The sequence below is a fragment of the Cygnus atratus genome, chromosome 1, assembly GCF_013377495.2.
Source record: "Cygnus atratus isolate AKBS03 ecotype Queensland, Australia chromosome 1, CAtr_DNAZoo_HiC_assembly, whole genome shotgun sequence".
Classification (NCBI taxonomy): Eukaryota; Metazoa; Chordata; class Aves; order Anseriformes; family Anatidae; genus Cygnus; species Cygnus atratus.
In genome coordinates, this window is record NC_066362.1 from 121,928,587 (window position 1) to 121,954,564 (window position 25,978).

The following is a 25,978-nucleotide window of genomic DNA, read 5'->3' on the forward strand; positions in this document are numbered from 1 at the left end:
AAAATCCATTTTTCTACAGAATTTGGATATCCTAAAGTTGTGTGGAGAACTGAGGAACTAAAGGAACTGGAAGTAGGAACCTGATTTTGAGGTAGGTAAAAAGGGCTTTACTGTTTGATGCGTCTTGTCCCAGAAATTTGGCTTAGATTTTTAAGTTAGAAGTAAAAAACTTTTGAATGAAATAAGACAAAAGACATCTAGTCATGTTTTTTGTTAGTAGAGGACAGTTGATAGTTGAAACACTAGTAGAACAACTTCCTCCTTTTTAAACCCAATCTTAGTATGAATTTTTATTTATTTATTTATTAAAGATTTGGAAGACTGTGTAACTGAAAAAGTGTTTCAGCCATTATGCCAAGAAATGCAATGTAGAAATATTTTTATTAGATTAAGTGATCTAGATTGGAGGTAGGATAACCAAAACAACACATAAACATTGAGGCACACAAGATATAACAAAAAGCTATTTTAATTTCTGTGCAACTGAATAATTTCACTGAAGATTACAGAAAGATACTAGAAAACAGAAGTAAACAAAAACATGTATCACTACAGAGAGGAAGAAATTACTGTACTTACTTCTAGTGCATAACAAACAGGTTTGTCTCTGCCCAGTTTGTAAGCTATTGTGGTTAGAAGACCATGCTCAGAAAACACAGACTAAATAGGGAAAGAAGAAAGAAAAGGTGAAGCATGAACACAGGCAGAAAATATTTAAATCGGCATATGCAAATGATAACGACGAAGAGACAAAACCTTCACTTAAAAAAAAAAAAAATATATATATATATATATACACACACAAAATGTTTAAACAAAGTAAATTATTAATGACTCTACGAAAGTTACATAAGTTTAGTCAGGCATTGGAATGGGTTGCCTGGGGAGGTACCGTTCCTGAGAGTGTTTAAGGAAAGGTTGGATGTAGTGCTTAGGGACATAGTTTAGTGGGTGACAGTGGTGGTAGGGGGATGGTTGGACCAGATGATCTTGGAGGTCTCTTCCAACCTTAATGATTCTACGATCCTATAAACACCAAAGATAAAACCCTTGGACGGCTGGTTTTAGTTCTAATTTCCACAAGCTGCCTCAGATCTTTTCAGACTCTCTATAGCGAAAAAAATGGGGCTTTTCGAGAGATATGAATGGAAAGGAAGCCAAAGCTCTGCATTATTTTTTCAACTACTAATAGAAAGAAAAATGTGAAAAGAAGAAAAAGAATAGCCAAGACAAGGAACAGAGCATGTGGTTAAGTAACACAAGACTCAGCACTTTGTGGGTGAGGCTAAGGAACATACACAAGGGAAAAGCACTTGCTATGAAAAGTTCATTTTGCAGCTAGGATATAGAGTCTTACTGAAACACGTTGAACAGATTTTTACTTTCTGTTCTTTCATATTTCAATATTCATTTTTCCTCACGTCTAGCAGTGTAATTGTTGCTTATAAGTTTAAGAAATGTTAATTTACAGTTGTACTCAAGTATTTAAATGAAGATCAATAAAAACAAGTGAAAAATTAAAAAATGCAACTGACCTTCTGACCTGTATTGCACAGCAAGAAACATCCTGTTCCATACCTAGCATGAAAGCAAAGAAAAGCTAAAACAAGGATGTTTGAAGGATAAACAATTACTGCAATTCCTGAATCCACAACTCCTTTGTGGGGAATCAAGACACCACTTTTTTTTTCTGCCTTTAAGTTTATGTTAGCATTAACTGATGATAAAATCATCCCCCCCAAATTAATTTAAATGCAACCTGAAGCTGAAAAATCTAGACCTACACCTCTCTCTCTGGTTATTTCTTGTATAGTACTTATCAAGGAGCAGAAAGGGCCAAAAACTAAACATGAATTCATCCTGGGTGGCAGTGTTTACTTATTTCAATTTAAGATGATTATGAAAGCCTCTTTATAAAATAAATATTTCAAAACATCAAATTCAAACTTCTAAAGGTGAAAATTCAAGACACTGCATTCCTGCCACAAAGAAGAGGGTTTTATTTAAACATATTTAGTTCAAATATTTCTAAGAGTGGCATGTTTCTCATTTGAAGACCACGTCACATGTATGTGTGCATACACACATACAAAGACACAGTTTAATAAAAAGAATACAATATACTCATAATCCATGCTAATTTATTCCAACTAATTATTAATTCTCAATATTTTTTACACCCTGAAAAAATCAACAACTTAAACATAGTACTGAGAAAGTCGTCAGTTATATTTGGAGAGAAAAAAGGTAACAATACTACAAATAGGTTAAGCATTCTCATGTGACATTTAACTTTTACCATTTTCTTTAGAAGTTTTTTTTTTCCCAAAAGTCTCTCATGTTATAAAAATATTTTTATAAAAATACTTTGTGACAATATTGCTTAGAACCATGTTTGTTTTAATAAAATACAAGGCTACTAACAATTAGATTCGTGTACAAATATAAAAGATAACGTGAAGGTTAATTAGCAAGAAGTATAGATTAATGTGCAATTAAATCTGTGAAAGTCCAGAACTCTGTATATTCCTACATGCTCTGTTAGGCACACAATTGTAAATGAAACATCAAGTCATTTAAGCAAAGAGCTTTTCCTCAAATGAATGTTTGATTACACCATTTGCCTGATTTAACTGATCAGCTGTTTTAAACAAGGGAAACTAAGAGGCTGAGAGCTAGGAAAATAACATTTTATAATCTCCATATTGATCTAGACACAGAATGAAAACTAAGCACAGCAACCTAGAGGTTGCCTTTTCCTATCTAGCAATAGTCTGTTTTTTGTCATTGAAGTCTATGCAATCTACCTTGCATTGCCCGTATTTGTTTAACTTTAGCTTACTCAGTTTACATTACCCTAGCAACTGCTATAGTCGGTATTTTGGAGAATTTTAAAAGGAAAAACCTTCTTTCACACAGAGGTATTTCCTCACAATGACTTTGTTCCAAACTATACCTCACAAACCATTTCACTATTTTCCCTATTTCATTCAGAAGTCAGTACACTGTTTATTTTGTAGGTCAACACAGTCAAAAGGTAGAGCTATAGTTATGTCATAACTACAAAAGTATCCGGCAGTTAGGCTGAAAGAGAACATAACACTAAATTCAAAACAGAACAGTGACCTACTGTTTATCTTACAACTTTCCTCATAACTTACGTGTTTTTTGCCTGCCCATTTTGAAAACACATTTGCCCAACAAGAGCCGCAGACTGGTCACCCAAGCACTGAAAAAAAAAAAAAAATTTTTTTTTTTAGCAAATGTCTGCACATGAATCACATTCATGAACAAGTAACATGAATAGATATATTTAACTATGACTCTAACCTATTAGAAGCACCCCGGTAATTGAAAGTGAGGAAAAATCCATAGAGATAACCTGTGCTTATTATTACTCTTCCTTTTGTAAGAACTGCAAATTAAATGTATCATGGAACTTATGGTGAACAACTTAAATCAAAATTGAAATTTACTATCTTAATGCATGTTGTAGAAAAAGCTGGGAATCTGCCCCAAATTTCTGGATTACGTATACACTGAACTACTATTATATATAAAGCAGAGCTCGGTTCCATTTTGTTATGCTATTTATTTAGAGATTCTAAGTTTCCAACATAACTAGACATGCATTAAAGTTGACAGCTGTTTTTGCATAGCCAGGCCTTATCTTATTAATTTACTGGGTTCTTCATTATTAAATTCAACCTCAAAATTTACTTCATGTAAAGGAAATTTACTTCATATGAAGGAAAAAAAAAAAACAACCAAAAAACTGGAAACCATCATCTTAATTTGTAGCAGGATTCACCCTTCTTAAAGCTTTTTCCAGTGAAGAAATGCTCCTGCAGTATCTACCAGGTTCCTATGCCAGAATTTTAGTTGAAGTTGACTCACCCCAGAAATTGGTACACCTGTCAAAGCTCCAGATTTCTGAATCACAAAAAGAGAAAGAAAAGCTCCATATTAGCTTTCTGTGAATAGAAATTTCAGGCAGTCAAAAATAAGCTAAACTTTTATTTTAATAGGGAGATGCAAATCTTGGATGCAGACAAAACACATGAAAGAAAGGCTAAATCATACAAGAATGGACAGCCGCTTAAAAACAGTGTCACTAATACTGTAGAATTTGCTTTATAGTATCCATTTAATAGAAACCATTGCAGTTTTCAAGACAAAGACTTCAATACAAGACCAACAAACTCACAAAAGACCACAAAACCATACAGGTTTTTCACTGAAGGTCCTCTATGTAAGCCAAATTAAACATAGTTACTTTTGAGTCTGCATCCCCTTGATCCCTAAAGTCTAGACTACAGTACTTCAGATTTACCTTCCAATTAACAAAAAAAAAATGGCTAAGAAAAAGCACAAACAGAATAGAAAAATATATCCCCATTATCCTGTTATAGCCAAACATGAAAGGTAACTCAACCCAAGAATAAAAGCAAGGAAAATGTGTAGATAAGTTGAAAAAAAAAGGGGGGGGGGGAGGGGGAGAAGAAAAAAGCAAGTTGTGATATCACTGCTGTTTATGTGGTATCACATATATAAATATATCTATCACTTATGCAGTTAGCATGTTTCCACAATCAGTGCTGAGGTGGCAGAATCATGGTACTGTCTGGCAAAAGGCAGGACCCGATTATCACAGACAATAGTTTAAGCAGTAAAGAGACTTTTTTTTTTTTAGTATTTTAATGCTTCTTTCAATTCTGATAAAAATCTCTAGTGAGAAATGGAAGACGGCCACAAGATATTTATAAAGGAGAAAGTGTCCTAGAGAAAAATACTTTCTCGTAGGAGCAACTGTTTGTCTAGGAATTTGTTGCATAGAGCAAACGAGGAAAAAAAACAACAGATACATCACATAAAGACAACTTTCTGGGAGAATAAAAGTCAAGTGAGAGAACTGGGTAGAGAAAAAAAAAGTCAATCCTGTTAAATTATGTTTATGAAAAGCACAGATTCCAATCCTGAACATAGCATATGTTAACTATATTTTAGTAATATTAAGATTGTAGTAATATTAAGATTGTAGAAGCTGGAACTCTCTTCTTTTTGTATCACTTAAAGAGAAATGCATTGAAGTTGGTTTAAAGTCAGGAAAAAAAAAAAGGAAGTAAGATATAACGCCTAAAGGAAAACAGAAGGATCACGTAAACAGTATGGTTGAGTTGATTGCACATTGGACTTGAGCTTAATGCGGCTCATGCCTAAAATAGAGCAGGAAAGGGTCACAGACTACATGGCTGAGTTGAATTGTACATTGGACTTCAGCTTCATGCAGCTAATGCCTAAAATTGTATACTACCTCAATAGTTCTAAAGATAATTTTTTGAAATTATAGTGTACAGAAAACCAGATACAGTGTAACATGCAGCCTGTGTCAAGTTTAAAATGAAAAGGTGCAAAACAGTAAAATGACTAGAAAAAAAGTGACTGTGATGACACACTAGGCAAAGACAGATGCCTCATTTTAAGATACAGCATTTCAAGGCTCATACAGAAATTCTTCCAAACACTACCACATATTTTTTCAGTTGCATTCTTGCAGTAGGTATCATAATAAATCTCTATCTTGACTATTTTTACCTCTTTTTTTAAAATTGTTTCTTTGTGGAATTGTGAAAATGAATTTTCAGTGAAGCCATGCAAGTGCATTTCCAATCTGATTTTTATTTATTTATTTTTTAATTCTCATTTCAATTGACTGGAATTAAGGTAATTCATTTTATAGATGCACTAAAAACCCTGGCATGAATCTAATGTTTCAATATAATAGAATGAATATTTGTAGACAGAATGGCTCAGTTTCCTCATTTATAAAATGAGAAAGCCAGCATTTACTAGACAGTAGCTGTATTTTTGTGTTCGCTGTGAAAAGAAATATTCACCAGCCTACAAATTAAAGCAAATGCTTACATAAAGATTACACTTCAGAAGCAACTTTGACATGAGCACATACTGTAATATCTCAAATTTGGAAATACTTGCCAAATTTATTGGTCTAGAAAGCATGCTTTTACTAATCCTAAAAATCAATGGAAATGCACAGCACCTGAACAGAGTGGATAACATAGAGGTGGTCAGCCTAATGGAAGCCTCTACTCACCAGGCTAGGACAGATTTTCTAGTCAGCAAAAGGAAGAATGTGAAAAAAACGGGAGGAAAGGGGAAGAGAAACAAAAGTTCAAATTTAAAGTGACCAATGACCAGCTATTCTGTTTCAGTTGCCAGGTTGTATCTCCTTTTTCATTGCCACATTGCCTAGTATTTCATTTGCCTCACTCATTCAGCTTAATACAGCTCACTCTCATCTGACCATTCGCATTAGTAAAAGTTAGTAAGATTTCTAGTGGCATCGTTTTTGACAGATTAGCAAAAGTACTTACATTTCAGGCAAATTAGAATTTCGTTTTAAATAAAATTTTAATTTGTGTTAATTACAAAATGCTTGTATGTTCTTAGCAAGCAGTAGGGTAAAATACCATGAAAAAATGTGAAATCACAACATCTAGCTTATCCTATTCTCAAGCTTTAAGAATAAATTAGATGTCAGTTTATCAGAAGAATTGGTACTACACATCAAAGTAAACTTGAAACCTCAGGGCAATGATAACAAATCATGTTTTACTCCTAAGTTACATTCACAGCTCCACTGGGAGCAGTGCAATTAGTGTAAGAGTTCACAATATTATTATTATTTTTTTTAAACTGAAGTTCTATGTAAATATACACTGCAAAAGGAGTTTATTAAAAACAAAAGGCAAAAAAGCAATCTAAGGTGTCACTTGTGATCTGCTAGTTCATAGAAACTGACCAAATTCTACCTTCAGTTATATGGGAATAAGACGTTACACACTTTGCCCAGTCTTCTTAGACCATTGAGTAACTTTCACATATTTTTTTTTTCAGTTGTACGAGAAGTACAAATACGGTGCCTTAATAACAGCAAGCTCTTTACTTTAGATCTACTGATTACACTTTACAACCTGATGGGTAATTTCTACATCAATAAGTACTTGTCAACAACTTGTCTTATATTTATCAAAAACCTCTCTCATCTTGCTTTGCTTTTTTGACTGATATTTTACTTCATATAATATCACACAGGAGATAATGACATACTACTCACAAATCAAACAATACTGGTCTAGAAAAAGCCGAACAATACCAGTCTAGGAAAAGCTGTTAGTTTTAATGAAAATTCTGTCAATCAATATTGATATAATTATATTTTTACAAGATCAACGTCACAAGAACACATACCATCAGGCCATAAATCTCAGATGAGCTTCGTACTTTTGGAAGTATTTCCATAGGAATATCAAAGAACCTGAACACAATACAAAAGAAGTTATATATATGGTCAGTGATAAATCACGAAGGATTCTGCATTTATTTTCTTAAATAAATATAAGCTATAAAGAAAAAAAAAAGGTAACTTTGATTTCTAGGGTTTAATCCATCACTATATGTTTCCCCACTTCTTACATAATGTGACACTGAATCAGGGAGTAAAATGAGAAATATTTGAGTATTTTGAAGACATGTCCAACACTTTCACATGGGAAGTCTTTGCTCTTCCAACACTATCTTTATAATATTGTTACTAATTGTAACTGACTAAAAATTTAATTAAGAAATAAACAAAATATTAAATGCCATTGTTTCCATGAAATAGTCCTCTACTGACAGAAAAAAATCAAGGCTCTGCTTTTTTAATTAATCCAGATAGTTAGATTTTGGACATTTGGAGAAAAATGAATCTTAATTATTAATGTTAACAGTAAATACAACAGTAATAACTGACTGTAGTCTCGACAAGAAATTCTTCTATTAAATGTTTCTTTACATATCACTTACAGAATCTACTTAAAGAACAATATAACTGAAAATCTGAGCTTACTGGCAGAGCTCAGGATCCCAATCCAAGGAATGAATGTTGAACAACATCGTTCTACTGGCATTGGTTACATCTGTACAGTGAACACCTCCATTCTTCCCACCTGTCAAACACTGAATAAAAAAACCACACCTGTATTTGCCATGAAAAGATACACTTTTACTTCAACAAATTACAAAAAAAAAGTAAATTCAAAAAGCTTTCAGCCTGGGAGTGGGAAAACTGATATTTCTGCAACTACTAAAGGCGAAGACTTAATATAGTGGAATTAAGGCATGGAAAAGATAGTACGGGTCCAGCAGTACAATAGTAAGGGTACTGCAGTACCTCTTGGATTCTTATGTTGCAAAGGTGGCTAATGCATCTTTCTGAAGTCCAAGTTTTTTGAAAGGCATAAGCAACGTTTTACAGAAAGTGGGAAATTAAAAATAAGCATCTACAAAAAAAATGTAGTGCTATACGGACAGTACAAGATCATTTTGTAAGGAGCTTTAATGGAGTTTCTTTAACAGCTTGTAACAACATCACTGTGTGATCAGTGGGCATCACGTGATACAATGCTCCTGCTAGGATCCCATCTCTCTGCCTAAAGCTGTGCTAAAAACAGGCTATATTCAGCAAGTGAACTGGTAGGAGACAAAAAAATCCCTTTTTCTAGATGAAGAAAAGTATGAAATTGGTCAGAAAATTATGATTAAATATTATTACAAGCAGCCTGTAAATACTCAAAATTTGGTTCTGTCTGTGTCTTCAGGAAAAAATGCTTTTGTTATGAATTTGTTTGGTATGGGAAATGGAAATTCATTTTACAGAAGAGTAATAATAAACTCATAAGTACATACCCATATAAGCCATGAATCAATAGTCCCAAACATTGCTCTTCCATTATCAACTGCTTGCCTAATCTCTTCTACATTATCCAAAAGCCACCGAAGTTTCACTGCACTAAAGTAAGTGCTAAGTGGAAGACCAGTCCTAAACTGTAAAATCAAAAACATAAAAAAAAAATCAAAAAAAAGCATTTAGAGATCATACAAAGATCTTTTCAACACATACTACAATTAAATATAAAAATAGTCATATCAAATGAAAAATGCAAGACTCAAAAGTCAGATAAATTAAGCATACAATAAATCTAAAAATATCAAAAACAAATGGCTAGTGCACTAATAGACAAAGATCAAAGCTGATCTAAACGCAGTACAAAGACCATTTATGTGGAAACAGTTGTTTGCAGAAGTCCGGTCTCATCCAGGATATCTCCATGACTAGACAGCAAGTAAAGTTGATAAAAATGAGCAGCATGACACAAGAAAGATGGATTTTGTACTCTATTTGAATTTAAAAATCAAATAAGTTTACATGCTCTCTTACATCCATTTTGTGGCTAAATATATAAAATATAAAATATTTACATAATCAATCACGGAAAACATAAATCAAAGAATTTTGATACCATTCTGCAAGCATTTATTTTCCAAATTCTTACATATACTCTTATTAAGAAAAAAAAAGGACGAATTTGCTTTTCATAAAATATCTCTGCAGTTCTCAGACTGATTGTAATTAAGTTCAACATTATGGCATACGATGAAAAATGATAATATTTCACATCAGTAAATGATTTTTGAACATTTTTTTCTACTCTATCTTAATTTTTTGGTGTGATATTTAGAGATTGGATAGGAAGTGCTCAATTAAGTCGTACAAAAGGTTACCCAATTCTCTAGTAAGACTATGTAAGGAGTATTATAAATCTATTTTGAGTCTCAGATCAGTATATAGTATTATGCATTTTTAAAAATTACTTTACAGCTAAGAAGGAACTAGAAGCGACAACTGACTTACTTTGTAATGGAGAATTTTTCAGCAAAAAATCCCTAAAACGTTATATACTGTAGCAATAAGTATCCAGCTGCTATTTAGTCTGTAATATCTCTCACCTTAAAAAAGGATTTGTTGTTTCCTGGAATTCTTTTAAGAAGCCTTTCAACTGTTGACTGGGTTCTCAGGTCAAGCCACACTACAAACATGAATAAAATGAATTAATTAAATGATCTAACACACCAATAGTGACATATGTAAGCTGCTTTTACAAAATTAGAGCTCTTGGCAGTAAATTCCTGTCTTTATTTATTGCTTTCTTTTTTTATTTTTTTAACACAGCTGAAAGAATACTGTATTGCCATTCTATTTTTAATGCGTGTTTGTGGGGGAAAAAAAAAGGTTGGATACACTCATTTGATTTAGAAAAACTAATGATTTGAAAAGTCAAACAGGATTTTCCACATATTAGGATATATACTTTTCTCTACCAGAGTATAAGCAAATGACTAATACTGCTTACTTTGTAGTGGATGAGTGTCATTAAATTGGAAGGTCAAAACAAACAGCAGGTTGATTATTTACTATAACATGAAAACTTTGAACTAAAGTGCTATGTCAGAGCTATCCAAGTACAGCTGAAGATAAAGCTGTAAACAACAGAGGAAAACATAGAGGAGTCCTGATCTTGCAATGATAAACTGCTAAACTAAATTGCCATAGGCTAAGAGAAACAATCTAGACAATTACCATTTCTCAGCTGTCAATCTCAAAAGCCAAGGTAAATTATTTTTATACAAATACAAATCAGTAAGTATTAATTAAATCTACTTAACATGTGTTTCCTTTAAAGTTAAATCAAAGTTAAATCAAATCCTGAAAATTTAGTAAGCTCCTTCATTTTAACGGAACTGGTTGTGCATAAGTCAGGACTTCATGACATGCTAAGGATGTACAAAACCCCTTAGGAACACTGCTTTTTGTTAAAAGACTATTAAGCGATTTATTAAGTTATTAGGTAATAATTAACAAAATAGTCTTTTTTTAATTGCACTTGTATATACAAACACACAGCCGATGACACAGATCTCAAACACTCAAAGAAGTCAGTAGGTTATGTCACAATGAGATCTGAAAAGAACTAGGAAAGCATTTTTCTACAACACACTCATTCTACAATGCTACATATTTAGAAAGTATAGCAGTTACCAATTGCGTTATAAAGAGGTTCTCCAGTGATCTTGTCCCAAACCACTGTTGTTTCCCTCTGATTGCTGACTCCAATGGCTTCAGGACAAAATAGAAAGAAGTATCCTTTTCAGAAGGTTTGTTTTCCTCTTTATGGGGGTGAGGGAGGGAAAGGAGAGGTGGAGATGAGGGATGAACAGGTAAGGAGAAGAGGAAAGTAGATGGGAAATAAAATGCTTCCAACTTTTTCATGTTACAGTCTAGAAAGATTACTTCTATTAACTGTCGATTCATCTTTCACTGCTTAACTTACATGCTCTAAATCTTTTTTTTATTTACCACAAACTGAGACAGCACCAACACTGACAGGTAAACTAGTTTTCTCCCAGTAACTCCTAAACATTTTACATTTCAGAATTTCTTCATTCATCACCTGTCTCTGTGATTTTGTAAGACTGGTTAAGTCTACTCTGTAGATTTTGCATTGCTAATATACACGAACTGCCTCTTTTCTCATTACTCCTCCCAAACAAATGACTCTCAGTAAGAGTTAACATTTTCTTTGAGGCTAGTGCATACTTTCTCCTTATTGACTTAAAAAAGAATCTGACTTGCTCAACTATGAGCATGTTAAAGCCATGAGTTACACTTAAGAACTGGGAATACCTTTTATGTTAGTGATGTCTATGTTCAGTTGTTGCAGTTTCTCACAGGTTCTTTCCACACATTCATAGACTGACTTTAAGATTTCCTTTGGATCTTGTTCCACCCATCTTTAACAAACAGTCAATAAAAATGCACGTTAAAAACTTAGTTAGGAGAAAAAAAAAATCAAGTCTGATCATTTTGACATAATCATAATTACAGAGAATGTTTTACATACCTATAAAAAGTTTAATGATTTTCAAAGCATTTTTAAAGAGTAAGCTGTATTTTCATAGCAAAACTATCTGCAGAAAACAAGAATTTTGTTTTGTTTTATCCCATGCAGAGGGCTTTGGAGCAACCAGTAAGTCAGTTAACAAAATGGTAGGTCAAACAAACAAAAAACACCTCAGAGAACAAACTGTGCCATCTCTATGGACTAAGCTGAAGAATATGATTAAATTGCAAAAATAACCAGCTTTACCACTTTAAATGAGACCGCAAGAGAACATGTTAATGATTGGTCAGAGTGAAAAGCTAAGTATTTTTAGTTTACGTAACACAAAGCACATACTAGATGCCTAAAGTAGTTATATTATGCCATTTTTCCTACCACAGAATCATTTACAGCAGATAGTACATTCTAAATAGTCATTTTAGATCATCAACTTCAGTTTTGGTCATTCATACACAACAATGCATATGCTCTACCGAAATGTCCATAAATGAATAAAAAGCCACAGAAAATTCATACCCTTCTTTAGGGAATTTCTGCTGTATCTCAACCTGATGGTGACTCAAGAGCTCTGCTGTTTTTGCGTTAAACACCTGCAAATAAATTACACAATTTTCTATGAACACAGAAGTTTAAACAACAATAAATAACATTTGTTCTTTGGAATAAATACAGTGAAGTTATAACTGATAGCCCCTTTCTCATCTATCAACAACTACAAAAAAAATATCCATAAGCAGGGTTCAGGTATTAGGATTTATGCAATATTTTGGTAAGCTTTGCTGTCAATGATAACTGCTGAAACCCTGATGTTCAGAAACATTTTAGTTACATATTAGAATTGTAGAATAGAGCAGGCTGGAAGGGACCTTTAGACACCTCTGGTACAACCTCCTGCTCAAAGAAGGGTCACCCATGGGTTTAAGACCAAGCTGCCCATGGATTTTTTCCAAGCAGGTCTTGAAAACCTTCAAGGATGGAAACAGCACAACCTCTCTGGAAAATGTTAAAAGTTAATTTTTCCACTCTATTCCCCAGAAAAGTATTCTTAAAGAGGTTCACGTTCTTCCTTTTCCGTTATCACCCAAGAGATTACACAGAAAAGCACCACTGTATTTTTTCCACTGTATTTACTTAGCTCTGTTTCACCTACCAGCTCAGCCTTGACATGAAGCTATCCTAGAAGAGGGTAAGCTCTGTCAGTACTGCATGCTTGCAAGGAATTGGTATAATTGGATAAGGGTCTTAAAATGCTAAGCAATACAGTTAATAGGAGAGATTGAGTCTTGCATGTATGTAGCAAGATATTTTTACTTGAAATTCCCTTTATGCCAAAAGCATAGTAACATTTACTAAGGTTTTATAATAAAGATAGAAGACATTTTATTGAACACAGGTTTAATATCTATGTATGTGACTTATTAGCAATGTTAAATATCACTCAGTAATCATTCACCATTAATCATTTAGTATTTCTTGAAATAGGAGGTAGCACATAAGGATCCTTTTAGAAGGAAATAAATACAGATTCAACCAGACGAGGTCATTCATTAAACCTAGAGTGTGTGACCTGCAGATAATAAACGGTGAAGCCCTAGCAGAGCGAGGATTTTGCCTCCTTCTAAGTAAGCTGTTCTAGCAGGAATAATTTCTCAACAGAACCAGTAAGACTACAAACACGTGGATTTTTTTCATGCCCATAGAGAAGAACTAGGTAAACACAAACTCCCAATCCAACACAAACAAAACCGCAAGCTTCTGACATCCTCAACAAGGGACTAAAAAGTGTCGCTGAAAACAATACCATGTTATATAGTGATAATGGAATTATGATACACAGAAGGAAGCTAAACATAAAGGAGACATTACATTTAAACCCATTAGAAAATGGTAAACAAAGTAGGAAATAAGCAGAACAAATTGGAGCTCTTGCCCACCCCCACCAGGCTGTAGCCAAAAAAGAAAAACTGTCCTTGTTTCTCTCAGACAGTGGTGCGAGAGAAATAGGTGACAATGACTAATGCAGATAGGGTCAACACATTCCTGTTGAAACAGGTCTGAAGTGTATTTCCGTCACTGCTTTCCTTCCTTTCATATTCATTAATAGCTGAATCCAGTTTATGATAATGATTTCTCACTTCTCACAGGGGAAAAAAAGTCAAAGTCAGTTTTGCCCCAACTGTATCAGCAGTAGATACAGAATTGTCTGGGCCATTTGGGCATGTGGAGCTATCTTGCGGCAGAGATGATCTGATGGAAGGCAGTGAAAATATCTAGAAATGTACCGAACCCTCTGGTGAGAGATTAAAGCAAAAAGAGTAACACCCTCCTTCCTCTCCCAGCAAATGTATCATACAAAGAAGTAGAGCTAGAGTTTTGACTCTCAAAACAACGAAGTAGAGAAGGAACTCCTACGTAGCTATGTTGTATGGAAGCAAGCAGACAAACAGAAAAGCTGATCATTTAATTCAAGCCGTTTCTAGGGTCTCATCCATGACATCACACTAAGGAGTGCTAACAGTTGCATGGCGTTACATTCACCCTTTATCATCTTAGTGGAAAAGAATTCAGATCACCCAGCCCTACCAATTTTCAAAGAATGAAAAAGAACCGTGAGACAAACAAACACGAGGCTCGTGTAAGTGACGAAGAAGCTGCATGGCTGAAAACACAATAAACAGTGACATATTTTACAAGTAACTTACCATTACTTACAAGCTTTGTCACTCCTGATAGTCATAACTCTACCTGCAGAAAAGCTACTTCAGTTAGTCTATGCTGTGTTTTCATGAGTTTATGTTAAGCTGAAACAGCTATGGCTTTGTAGGCCAACACGTGAGCACAGTTTAACTTGTCTCAGAGAAATTATCTGGCTTGGAAGGCTCTTGTCAAACAGCTCCTCCCCTCTTCCAGAAGCACTTATGATTACGGGAATAAAAAGCAGAACCATAATCCTTTTAAGTGATAAAAACTAAGAGTTCGGGGGAAAAAAATAAAGCATTTGCAACATTTTTAACTTTCTTGTTAGCTACATAGCCAATTTTTGTTTTTTCCCCAAAAGGTTGGGCTACTTAGTGGAGGAGCAGAAGGGACTCCCTTCTGTAAGGTAAGCTCAACAGATACTAAGCGTTTCCTTAAGTAAAAGCTGGTTCTGTTTACTGAAACGAATGGTTATAATGTGATACAATTTTATTTGAAGTGTTTCTTCTGGATATCAAGGCAGAAAGAAAATGTGCAGGGGGTGGAAAAAAAATAAATCTGTGACTGACTGATAAACCTAGGACTCTGAGTACTGTAGGTGTACCTCACTGTATTGACACTTCATCGAATATTTCAATTCTTGCTGTTCTTGGATAAAATGCCAGAAAGGCTTTACCCAGCACATACCTTTCAAGAGATAAGGCAGAGCCATTAGCTCCTGACCCCAAGGCTTTTAGCAAAAGTAGGAGTTACAATGGATTTTAATGATATCATTCTTGAATAAAATGGAATATGATAGATGCAAGTATTTGATGAACATATTTGGCAAAACATCTAGATCAGAATTTAGTCACTCAGGTACAGTTGTTCAGCCTAACCATTTTTCCTCCAGCTTGGTATCTTAAGAAAATGAGCTGCAAGCAATGGTGATGGCACTTAAAGCACTGAGCTCTCCCCAGTAACTCTGATCCTGTCATCCAAGTTCATCCCAACTTAACACGAAAACTGAGAAATCACACAAGGAATGACGGTTTCTTTTGCAGAAAAAAAGATCCAAATAAAGGTCCTCTGAGGGCAAGGCTACAGCATAAACTAAAACTGTTTGTGTGCATTGTATGTGCTAAGGATAAACAAGGAGTGGCAGTAACAGAGATGCAGTTTCCTCAGTTCTGGTGCTTATTTATCATCAGCCAGCCTCATTCATGTAAGCAGGAGAATCTCACATATCCTGGCTTGTGTCCATACATAGAATCACGAATAAGTAATGCTGGAAGGAATCTCTGGAGTCTTCTGGCCTGACCCACTGCTCAAATAATGTTAAATTTAAAATTACACCTAGTTACTCAGGGCCTTTTCCAGCCAGGTGTTAAGTACCTGCAAGGATGGAGATCTGTCTTTTTGAGCCCCGATCCAGTGTTTGAGCCTAGTGAACCTTCTGTTCCTTGATTTATTTGAGGTTTATGTTGCTGTAACTTGTCTCTGTTTCCTGTTTTCTTTTTCTGTGCCCCTCTGAGAAAAGCCTTTCTCTACATGCAGTGTTTAGATAGCTAGAGACACCACTTCCATGCCCCCTTACGTTTCCCCCGGACAAACAGCCCAGGGTCTCCCAGCCTCGCCCTGCATGTCATGTGCTGCAGCCCACGAACTGCATTAGTGACCCTCTGCCGGACTAAACTCAATTTTTTGGACTCTCTGTTCCTCTGGGGGGGCCAAAACCAGACACAGTGTTCTCAGTGCTGCCTTGTAAGTGGCACATAGACAGGAATAATTAGTTCCTTTGACCTGCTGGCTGTACTCTTCCTAATGGGGTTAATCTTCACCGCTGCAAGGACACACGGCTCTCTCATGCTCAACTTGCTGTCCGGCAGGACTCTGGATCCTTTTCCACCAAGCTGCTCCCAAGCCTTCTGTCCCAAGCGCTAGAGTTTGTTGAACTTCATGACGCTTCTGACAGGCCACTTCTCCACCAGGAATTTCAATCAACTGCTCACCTGCAAACTTGAGAGCACATCCTAACCCATCATCCAGGATGCTGATAAGAATATCACAGGGTATCACCCCTCACTACCAACCCCTGTGGAACACCATGTGGGAATTGGCCACCGCCATTTAGACTGAACTATTGATGCTACCCTAACCACATTTTTCACCCAGACATCTTTGGGCTGTTCAAGATCTTATGTCCTCTGTCTCAAAAGTAAATAATAAAAAAAGGTAATGGCTGTACAGTACTAGTACACTTTCTTAAAAAGAAAGAAGTAAAAAGGTATGGCCTTTTCTTTATTTGAGCATCTGAATCCCTGAACAGAAACGTACCTCATGTCAGACAAAAAACAACAACTAACAGTATAAAACCTGCTAATGAATGCAAATAGTGCAAGGAATTTCTTTTTAGAAGAACTTGTACTCATAAAAAGATCTTGAGTATAAAGTTCAAAGTGTCACTTTCAGTTCTACTAGTGTTATCCTTGTAGGCTAGGAAAAAGATTTAACTCAGCTGCATGTGTAGAGCAGACAGAATTTATTTTCAGGCATTACAGGGAACTTTTCCAATTATTTTTTTGAAAAGGGCTCCTGACTGGCATTCCAGATAGCCCGCTGGTGTCATTTGTCAGTTTGGAGTTTCTCTCCACCCCTAGATCTCTGCTTTGTCATTTGACAATCCCATGAAGGTCGTGATATTGAGAAATAACGGTAACACAGGTCAAGATACGTGGTCTCCTGCTTCGTGAAAGGAAATTCCACATGGGGGAAGCATATCTCATTCATCTTCCCAGTTCAATACCGTGCACATTTGACAACATGCCCTATCTGGTTGCTACCTCTATGTCGGTTCCAGAACAGAAGCTATCACTGGGGTCTATGTCAAATTGCTATGACATACTGACTAGGAGACAGGACAGCATGCATAGAGATTTGCAAGCAGGAAGCTGATCTAGTAAGTTAGGTAGATAGTAATGACATTAGTTACTGTCTATTGCATAATATGGAAATGACTAGAGCCTTAACCTAGAGGGCTGTCATTAACCGCCCCATCCTTAGACAAACCCGTCCTCCCCCGGTGCTCAGCCAGGCCCACCTTCCGCAGGGTGGGCGAGCTCAGCCACCTGAACGCCGGGACGCGCTGACACCGAGACCGGAACTGCAGCAGCCGCCCCAAGAGGCCACCACAGCGGGCTGGAGCCCGGCCGGTGGGGTTTTTATACACGTTATCCCCCGCGGCCGCTCGGAGGGACCTCCATCCTCCTGCATACAGCAGGCCGTGGGGCCCCCAGCGCGCCCACCCCCCCCTCCTCCTCGTCCTCGTCCTCCTGCGGGGGCGGCAGCCGGGGCAGGACGGCGCTGCCCTTCCCCAAGGGCGAAGGGAGGCCGGGAGGGGACCCGCAGCAGCGTCGCCGCCCCGGCCCCCTCCCCGCGCGATCCCCACGGCGTGCTCACCAGGAAGCGGCTGGAGCTGGTGCCCTGATCGATGGAGCCCACCAGCGGCCCCAGCGCCACGCGGTCCGACGCGGCCATGAGGATCCCCCCCCCCCCCGGCTAACGTTCAACGGCCGCCGCCCGTCCCCGCCTTGCAACGGCCGCGGAGCGGGGAAAGGCGCCAACGGCCGAGCTCGCGCTGCCCGACCGCCCGCGGCGCGTGGCCACCGAGTGAAGCCGGCGGGCGGGGAGGGGCGGGGCGGAGCCGCCAAGGGGCGGGGCCAACGGGGGGGCGCTGCCGCGCGCGTCGCGAGCCCGCCACCAATCGGCGCCCGGGGCGCGGCGGGGGCGGGGGGGACGGGGGCGGGGTGCGCGTGACGGGCGGTGCGAGGGGGGTGCGTTGGTGGCCGTTGGCGGCGCGAGGGCAGTCGTTGGCGGGGCGGGAAGGCTGAGGCGGCTCCTGATGGGAGACCGGGGCAGCTCCGTGTCCCTCTCCAAGCCCGTTTCTGTCCGCTCCCGGGCAGCTCCGAGGGCTTGTGAGGCAGCCACCCGGCCTGAGGCAGCCACCTGTGAAACGTTGGCCGCAACGGGGCCGGTGTCGCTTCGCAAAGCTGGTCTCTGCATCCAGCAGAAATAATGACTTCAAAAAACAAAACAAAACAAAACCCCATGATCTTGGTCCTCCGGCCTTCCTACGTGTCAGCAACTAGTGCTTCAAGAAAAACCGCTGGTGTTGCAAGACCCGTGATCGAGTTGCAAAAGCTAATAATGCTGACTAAAGCATGTGAGAAGTTAACTAGTGAAATGTTGTGGTAAATCGTCCTTCGCCAGCTCCAATTAAAGAGATTTGTCTTTGTTTCCCGTTGGTGGTAGTTGTCCAAAGTTGAGGTATTTTGTCAGAATATGGTCAGATGCAATCGGATTGCTGCTGCTTGGTAATATTTGGTGTGACATCTGATCCAGTGCTTCCAGCGTACCGTTTTTTTTTTGTGTCTGTTGGCATTGGGGCACCTTGGCATGGATGCTAAGGCTCTTTGCTAATGTATAATAGATAGCAAATGACTTAGTTACAGCCTGTAGTTACAAAATCTGGAATGAGACAGATAACAGTTTAGTAAGAAGTTGCGTGTTTTTAAGAGTTGGAGTAAGAAAGCACTGGAACCGCTAACTAAATGTTATGAAAGATTCTCTGTTAACCTAAAGTGTTTTAACCACGACTGGTATTTCTTCATAAAATGTCAGCTACGGTTCAGAGATTACTTAGCTCTGAGACTTTGCTTCTGCAGCCCATACAGAATGACCAGAGGCAGGTGGTGCAAGGAGGTGACAACAGTCCTCTCTGGCTGTGCAGAAGAACCCTCCAAATTCTCCACCTGTCAACTCACAACATACACTGCAGGCAACCTCTATGCTACAGCCACGGGCAGCAACCACAGCTGACTTTAAAAAGTTTATGCAGGGCTACACCATCTCCATACAGACTAACAGCTCAGGGAATTAATCTCAGAGGATCTTATTGAAGTCTAAATTCATCAGTATAATTAGTATGATTTTTGTATTTTCTTTTGCTTCTTTTAAAACCTGCCGTATGATGTTTTGAACCTAAATTTTAGCTCGAGGTAAGACATAACTATTTTGAGCAAAAGTTGAGGTCTCTCAGGATCCAGAAAAGGAGGAAGTAATATCATGACTGATATTTATGCAAAACATGAAACACTACTGCACCTATATAAAATTTATAGAGATCACTGAGTTACAGAAATTTCCTAGGATGTGCAAATCTACCATTTTCTTGGGTATTCTTTAGCAGTGTCTCTGTATTTTCACACACCTGGGAAAGGAGAGATGGCAATGATAACCTGTGCTGTTTCTTTACCCTGCAGCAGACTCTTGATTAAGACAGACAGAAGCAGAGAATTTTGGTAGACTCTAGTAAACAGAGTGTCATGGAGAACAACTTAGCTAGTCTTCCTAGCTCATTCAACAGAATAGAATAATATGAATATTCAATAGAACAGCATACTCTTTATCCTTCAATGTTTTTATTTGGTGTTTGAACACTTTTATTTTGGCATGGATGCTAAGGCTCTTTGCTAACGTATAATAGATAGCAAATGACTTAGTTACAGCCTGTAACACTTTTATTTTTCTTTCCCTGTGGTATTTATTGCTTTATAGTTGAAAGCTGCTTTTGCAGACCTGTGGGCACAGATAGTGGGCACTGTTCCAAGGAAGCTGTTTGCAGAGGAAGGAAGGGTGGAGCTGTGGCCATACCTCTGCGGTGAGATGGTGCGAGGCTGCACGCAGCTCAGATATTGTTAAAGGAATTAGCTTGGTAATGGAAGCGGTGTGCCCGAAGGAGCATGAATATCTGTGTTTCTCCACTTAAGAGTATGTATACCCCACTGGTGGTTTTGGATATTTTCAGGTAACGAACATATTTGATGCACATTCATTAAGCACATAAATATTTACAATACATTTTTCCAAGACAAGTAATTTGTTTCCTAAAGAACTGTTTTCAATAGCTAATAACACCTTCCCCTCCCCACCCCACCCCCCTTTTTTTTTTTTTTTTTTTTTATTTTTAGTATCAGCAGAATGGTGGAGGGGTGTTGGTAATTACGTTCTGCTCTTTCTAGCTGATTCTTCTTTATTGACCTCAAGTTGAGGACAAAATGTGACCGTGTCAGGCTACTCCAAGCATGTGATACTGTGTGAATTAAAGAGTGGACGCCAGACATCCACATGTCTTTCCATTTCGCCTGTTAGTGACAGAGAGCTCAGCAGGCTGAATCCTCCTGTGCCTTACTGATGTCTGATCTTTGTGTTCCTGTAGGAAGAGCTGAAGGGAAATGTTTGGAATTGGCCTACAACAGGTGTACACATAAAGTGTGAAGCGTGCCAGGATCATGAGTTACGCTGTTGCATGTACCCTTTTGCCTACTGGGAGCATGAATGATACATGTGAGATTGCAGGTGCTTGCACGTTTGAATACATTCAGTCTCTCATGCCATCCCAAGGAGCAAACACAAATAGATCATGACCTTGGTTGCCGGTGCCCTCGCATTTACGTATGTGGTTTGCAGCACTCGTATACAGGGAGCCTTTCCACGGATATAGAGGAAGCTGATTAGAACAAGAAACTCTCTTCCTCTCTTCTCTATCCTAGGCTTATTTTGGAAGGTGTCCACAGTGCTCTGTCACCATTTGGCAAGAACAGTTCAATTGTGAAGCCATGACTATGGTGATGCAATAGATGTCTTGCAGGATGCATTTTACTTCTGACCTGATATTAAACAATAGTTTTCCCTGAATGACATTTTATATTTAGAATCACTCTCTCACTCTTCAGACCCTGAGCAATCATTGTTGCAGTTACTGTCTCTCATGTGGACAAAAGCAACAGTTGGATGAAGTAAATTCATACTTTAAAGACAATGAATGCCACTTTGAAAAGTAGTTCATCAAAATGGAAAAATCAGAAAAAAAAAACACACAATTTTCATATAGATAAAAGTAAACATTCTTGGGAATTAAAATGAATAATTCAGAGAAATATAAATATTCATTACTGGTATAGTAGCTACTCCATGCCTCAAAATCCTTAACTCTGAGGTGCTTGGTCTTCTAGCTTCCATACAGAAATTATGGCAGCTTACTGCAAAATTAAATCCTGAGGGAGAATGGACACTGCATCGAGGAGAAGCATTAAATTTGAGATAGTTTTCTACTTGTTTCCTTAGACACTATATTTTGCAGGCTTTCTTTTTTATCCTTTCTTTCTTTTCGTATCCTATTTTTCCCTGTCAAATGAATTAATCTAGTTTGTGCTCCATAAATGGATGATATGAAGACCACTTCACATAGACTCATCCTATTCTTCAATTTGACTTTCAAATTAGCAAAGGCAAGGCAATTGCTATTCATACAGTGCATCTTCTGACATATATCTTTTTTTGCACTTGATATTAGCAATTTAAGCTTATTTTTAGAAATATCTATGTATAATGATAGGATTAGAAGAAAAAAAAGGTTGTATTTCTCTAAATATTAATATTTGTCACTTTTCTATGTAAACCCAGGCTCAGAATTTAAATTTTAGCATTACATACTCTAGAGTTTGGTTTCCATCTGTGGATATAAAAAATTCCAGGACAGCTGTAGTGAAACTATTAAGAATCATTGAAGGAAGTTGTATGAGAACATGGAAGCTATCACTACACTGGATTTAAAGAATTTCTGTTAATTCTGCACTAGCCTGAGCTCTTGCATCATGCAGAAGAACTAAAAATAGAAAAGGAATGTTTGAAGTGAGAAGCATCATACAGTCCAGAATGATAGTGTTGATTGAAACATATCATCAAATATATGCTATTTTTGTAGAAATATATTTAATTATATTAAGGAAAATCCATTTTAGAGTATTTAAGGAAGTACACCCCATGCTTTTAGTTGCGATTTCAGTTTTGTTATTTCATGCTGAATTGCCAAGCAACATCCAGAGAAAGGGCGTTAAGAATTTAATACTGATTATTCTATGGTGGTCATGGCATTTACCCAAGTTAGTTAGAAGGCCCCAGGATCTACGTATTTCTTTGTCTGTGAACTTCAAAAGCTGTTGGCATATTGGCTCTACGAAACCTCTTGCAGCAGTGTCATGCTCCTAGCATTTTTTTTACGGATATGGAGAAAGGTTCAGAGCAGCTGCATTACTAACCCGTGGTCACGCAGCAAATGCTTAGCAGAGCAGAGGTAAAGGACAGCTCTCCCTCAGGTCAAAAGGCACTGCATTCCTTATCCGCTACATTTCTCAGGAATCAGTAACTGCATTCCTGTTGACCTCAGAGAGAGCAGGGCTGAATTACCTAATAATAACCAGCAGAGGCACGATTCCACAGGGTAAGCTGAGCCAGCAGCACATAGGTACTAAAAGAATGCGTGTTTACTACTGCCATCCAGTTCCTGCCTGTGCAGTTTCTGCTGCTTATGATATGGGTCTGGTTTTTGTTGGATCCCTTCTTGAGTTGTCTGAGCTCATTAACATGGCAGAGAACAAACCTAGACAAAATAAAAGTGGATTGTTTTCTGCCAAGAAGCTGAATTGGCTCGCTTTCTGTGATGAGTGCCAGAGCTGGTGCAAGAGCAGAAATTTCCACAGCTAGGAGCATGGGAAAGGTTAAGAATAAGTAGGAGATGATGTGGAGGAGATGAAGGACAGGATGAAATACCAGCAATAGCAAGCTCTTACAATGCCACTGCTCATGGACCTTCAACCTCCATATCATCACATTGAATGTCAGCTATCTCTCAGGACATTCTGGAGATGTGAACAGCAATACTATTGTCAAGAAACTGTATCATCTGTTTCTGAGAACAACTTTGATACATTGCTATCTTCAATTTTACATATATCTACATCAGATGTCACAAAACTAGTGTACCTCTGTCATGAAACTGATGGGAGAGCTCAGCCATGTAGAGGTCTTCTGGAGATTCTTCATGCCCTGATTATATCCAAAGGCAAAATGAGGCCAGCTACCAGTAGCTGGAGTTTTTGGGGGACTGGTAGATAATGTATGAGAAGAGGCTGTGAAACCTGTGTTTGCTCAGCTGTAAGAGAAAGCTGAGGAGACATCTTACTGCTGCCTTTACTGCCTGGTGGGAGGGTATAGAAGAGGTGGATCCCATCTGTTCTCAGAGGTGCATGATGGTAGGACAAGGGGGAACACACACCAATAGGAACAAGTGAAGTTCTGATCAGATGTAAGGAGGGGCTATAAATAAGCAACTTATTTTTTCTTTTTCTTTCCCTCACAGTGAGAAGTGTCAAACACTGGAGCAGAGAAGTTGTAAAATAATCATTCAGGATACTCAGAATGCAACTGGACAGGGCCCGAGCAACCCTGCTCTAACTGGTGCTGGTTTGAACGGGTTGGACCGGCTAGCTTCCAGAGGCTCCCTCCAGCCCATGTGATTCTGCGGTTCTGTTTTTTTTTTGTTTTGTTTTGTTTTGTTTTGTTGAGGTTAAGTCCAATGAACACTCATGTTGAGTACCTCTAGCTCTGCTCCCTTTAACTTTATGACAGGTCCATAGGTACAAGTCAGCTACATACTTTCAGTCCCTCTCTATAATCTAGACAAAGAAACAAGTTGGAATATGAAGTAGAGACAGAAGAGAAAATGAAGCAAGTGCACTAGTGGATTACAGATCTCAAAAAAACCACTAAGCTGCAGTTAAACAACCTCTTTCTTTCCTTCAGAAGTACTGCATGTCAGTTTTTCATGTGACAAGTCTCCGAGCAGTACCTAGAATGTGCTTCAAGCAAACAGTGACCTCAGGACTGCTGCCACTACCTGAACCATTTCCAAAGACTTTAGCAATTATGTAGTGCGTCATAGTCTAAAGCAGTTTAATAAAGACACCTGAGGGGGGTATTCTATGGATTGTGAAGATGGAGACAGTTCTGAGATCATTCTGAGGCAATCAGTCACTGATGTCAGCTTTGCCTTAAATAGCCAAATTAAAAATAATCTGTGTGGGGCTGTGTGTTAGCAATGGGACAAATGATATTGGAGAACATCTAAAGGTTTTGAAATACAAAAAGGGAGAACCCCACAGAGACCCAGGGAGTACAGTGATTCTTCTGTTTTAGAGACTGGAGGGCTGGGAAAACATAGTTCAAGCTTATCTGCTAGTAAATATGACTACATTCTCATGCAGAAGCGTGCCATGTGTGTGAAGGGATACCCCATCTGAAAAACAGACTTGTTAGCGATCTTCTCTAAATGCCTGAACGTTGTTACTTTGCAAACACAACTGCTGATAAGTGGGGTGATTACTTCCATACACAGGTCATCAAGGACTCAGAAGTAATGCAAATACCAGCCTCAGATTTCACAGCGTCAAGGAATTTCTCACCAGAAGAAGAGCATAAAAAGTGCCTTTACTTCAGTTTTTAATATTTCCATTTTCAACAACTGAGGAATAGGTAGAAATTACTGCTAGATTAATAGCTAAACTGATGCCTAACCTCTACTCTTCAACCTAAGCAGATAGTTCAAAATAATGTAATGAAGAGCTAGAAGCAAAGCTTGGTATGGTAATTGAATAGCATAGATTTAAGATGAGCTGCCAGATTACAGTTTTCCTCTGTTTTTATGGCTCTAATCTCTTTATGCATTTTTGATTTTTCTAGCTATTTCCCCAAATGAAAGAAGAAGGTACATGTTTAAACAAAACCTCTGTCACGCCAGCAAGGACTTGATATTTCCGGTCCACTGCTTTTGCAAATCATGAAGTAGGTATGAAGAGCCCAGCAGAGCCAGACTTTTAGGTAAAGGCTTTCTAGAGAGATTGGGTGAGGGATATTGTCCTATAAACCTTGCTCAGGGTTTCTGACTCCTCCAGCAGTACTGAAATATTCGGGAATACCCTCTGTGAGAGATTATGAAAAAAACCCTGAATCTATGTTGTGAACTACCTGGAAGACTATGGGCTCTGTGCGTAGGGTGAGAAATCCTTTCTGATTGATATGGGAGACAAATGGGCCGCTTTCCTGGAAAAGCATTGTTTAGAAATGCAGAAAAAGGCTGAGCTTCACACTGTCCGGGACTGATCAGCACCACTGTCAGGACTGAAGAGGCTGAACATCTTGTGTGAGAAGCATCCGTGCTCTGATGGAGCTTGGGTTCCGGGAATAGGAGACCCCCTGACAGTCCTAGCCCTGATTTCAGAAGTCACCCTGACCCTGACCCTTTTCTTTCTGAAGGGAGCAGTGACAGCATTTTCCTGAAAAGCTGTACTGAGAGATGTAAAATTTCAAGTGTGATTCTAAAAGATTCTTGGAGACTGAATCTTGCAGAAAACCTGAGAGTACGCGCTGTAAGTCCAGGGGAGGCTCCACAACCCCTTGTGCAGCAGTACTAGCTAATGGGGCAGGAGTTTGGTATCAGTGATGCCGGCGGAGCTCTAAATGGTTCTGAGGGCTGAACCAAGCCAAGCTCTTGGACCTTCTTTTCTTCTTTTGCTTCTCCTTCAAGCCTTCACTGTTATTAT

General features: G+C 38.2%; 1 protein-coding gene across 4 annotated transcripts in view; it reads right to left on the reverse strand.

Annotated features, from left to right (window-relative positions):
- GK (glycerol kinase) overlaps positions 1-18,164 on the reverse strand; it is a 32,191-nt gene extending 14,027 nt beyond the window's left edge. For 2 of the 4 annotated variants that reach the window (XM_035542139.2, XM_035542137.2), the window contains exons 1-12: positions 17,940-18,145; positions 12,321-12,394; positions 11,588-11,694; positions 10,943-11,020; positions 9,853-9,932; positions 8,752-8,889; positions 7,913-8,022; positions 7,273-7,339; positions 3,898-3,933; positions 3,162-3,229; positions 1,536-1,578; positions 580-660 (exon numbers count right to left, since the gene is read on the reverse strand). In XM_035542139.2, the coding sequence (XP_035398032.1) occupies positions 580-660; positions 1,536-1,578; positions 3,162-3,229; positions 3,898-3,933; positions 7,273-7,339; positions 7,913-8,022; positions 8,752-8,889; positions 9,853-9,932; positions 10,943-11,020; positions 11,588-11,694; positions 12,321-12,394; positions 17,940-18,017 (960 nt within the window). In that variant the 5' untranslated portion in view covers positions 18,018-18,145. Of the gene's footprint in view, positions 1-579; positions 661-1,535; positions 1,579-3,161; positions 3,230-3,897; positions 3,934-7,272; positions 7,340-7,912; positions 8,023-8,751; positions 8,890-9,852; positions 9,933-10,942; positions 11,021-11,587; positions 11,695-12,320; positions 12,395-17,939 lie in introns of all 4 variants that reach the window. The other 2 variants (XM_035542140.2, XM_035542138.2) reach the window with 2 other exon arrangements.
- Between the last annotated feature and the right edge of the window lie 7,814 nt (positions 18,165-25,978).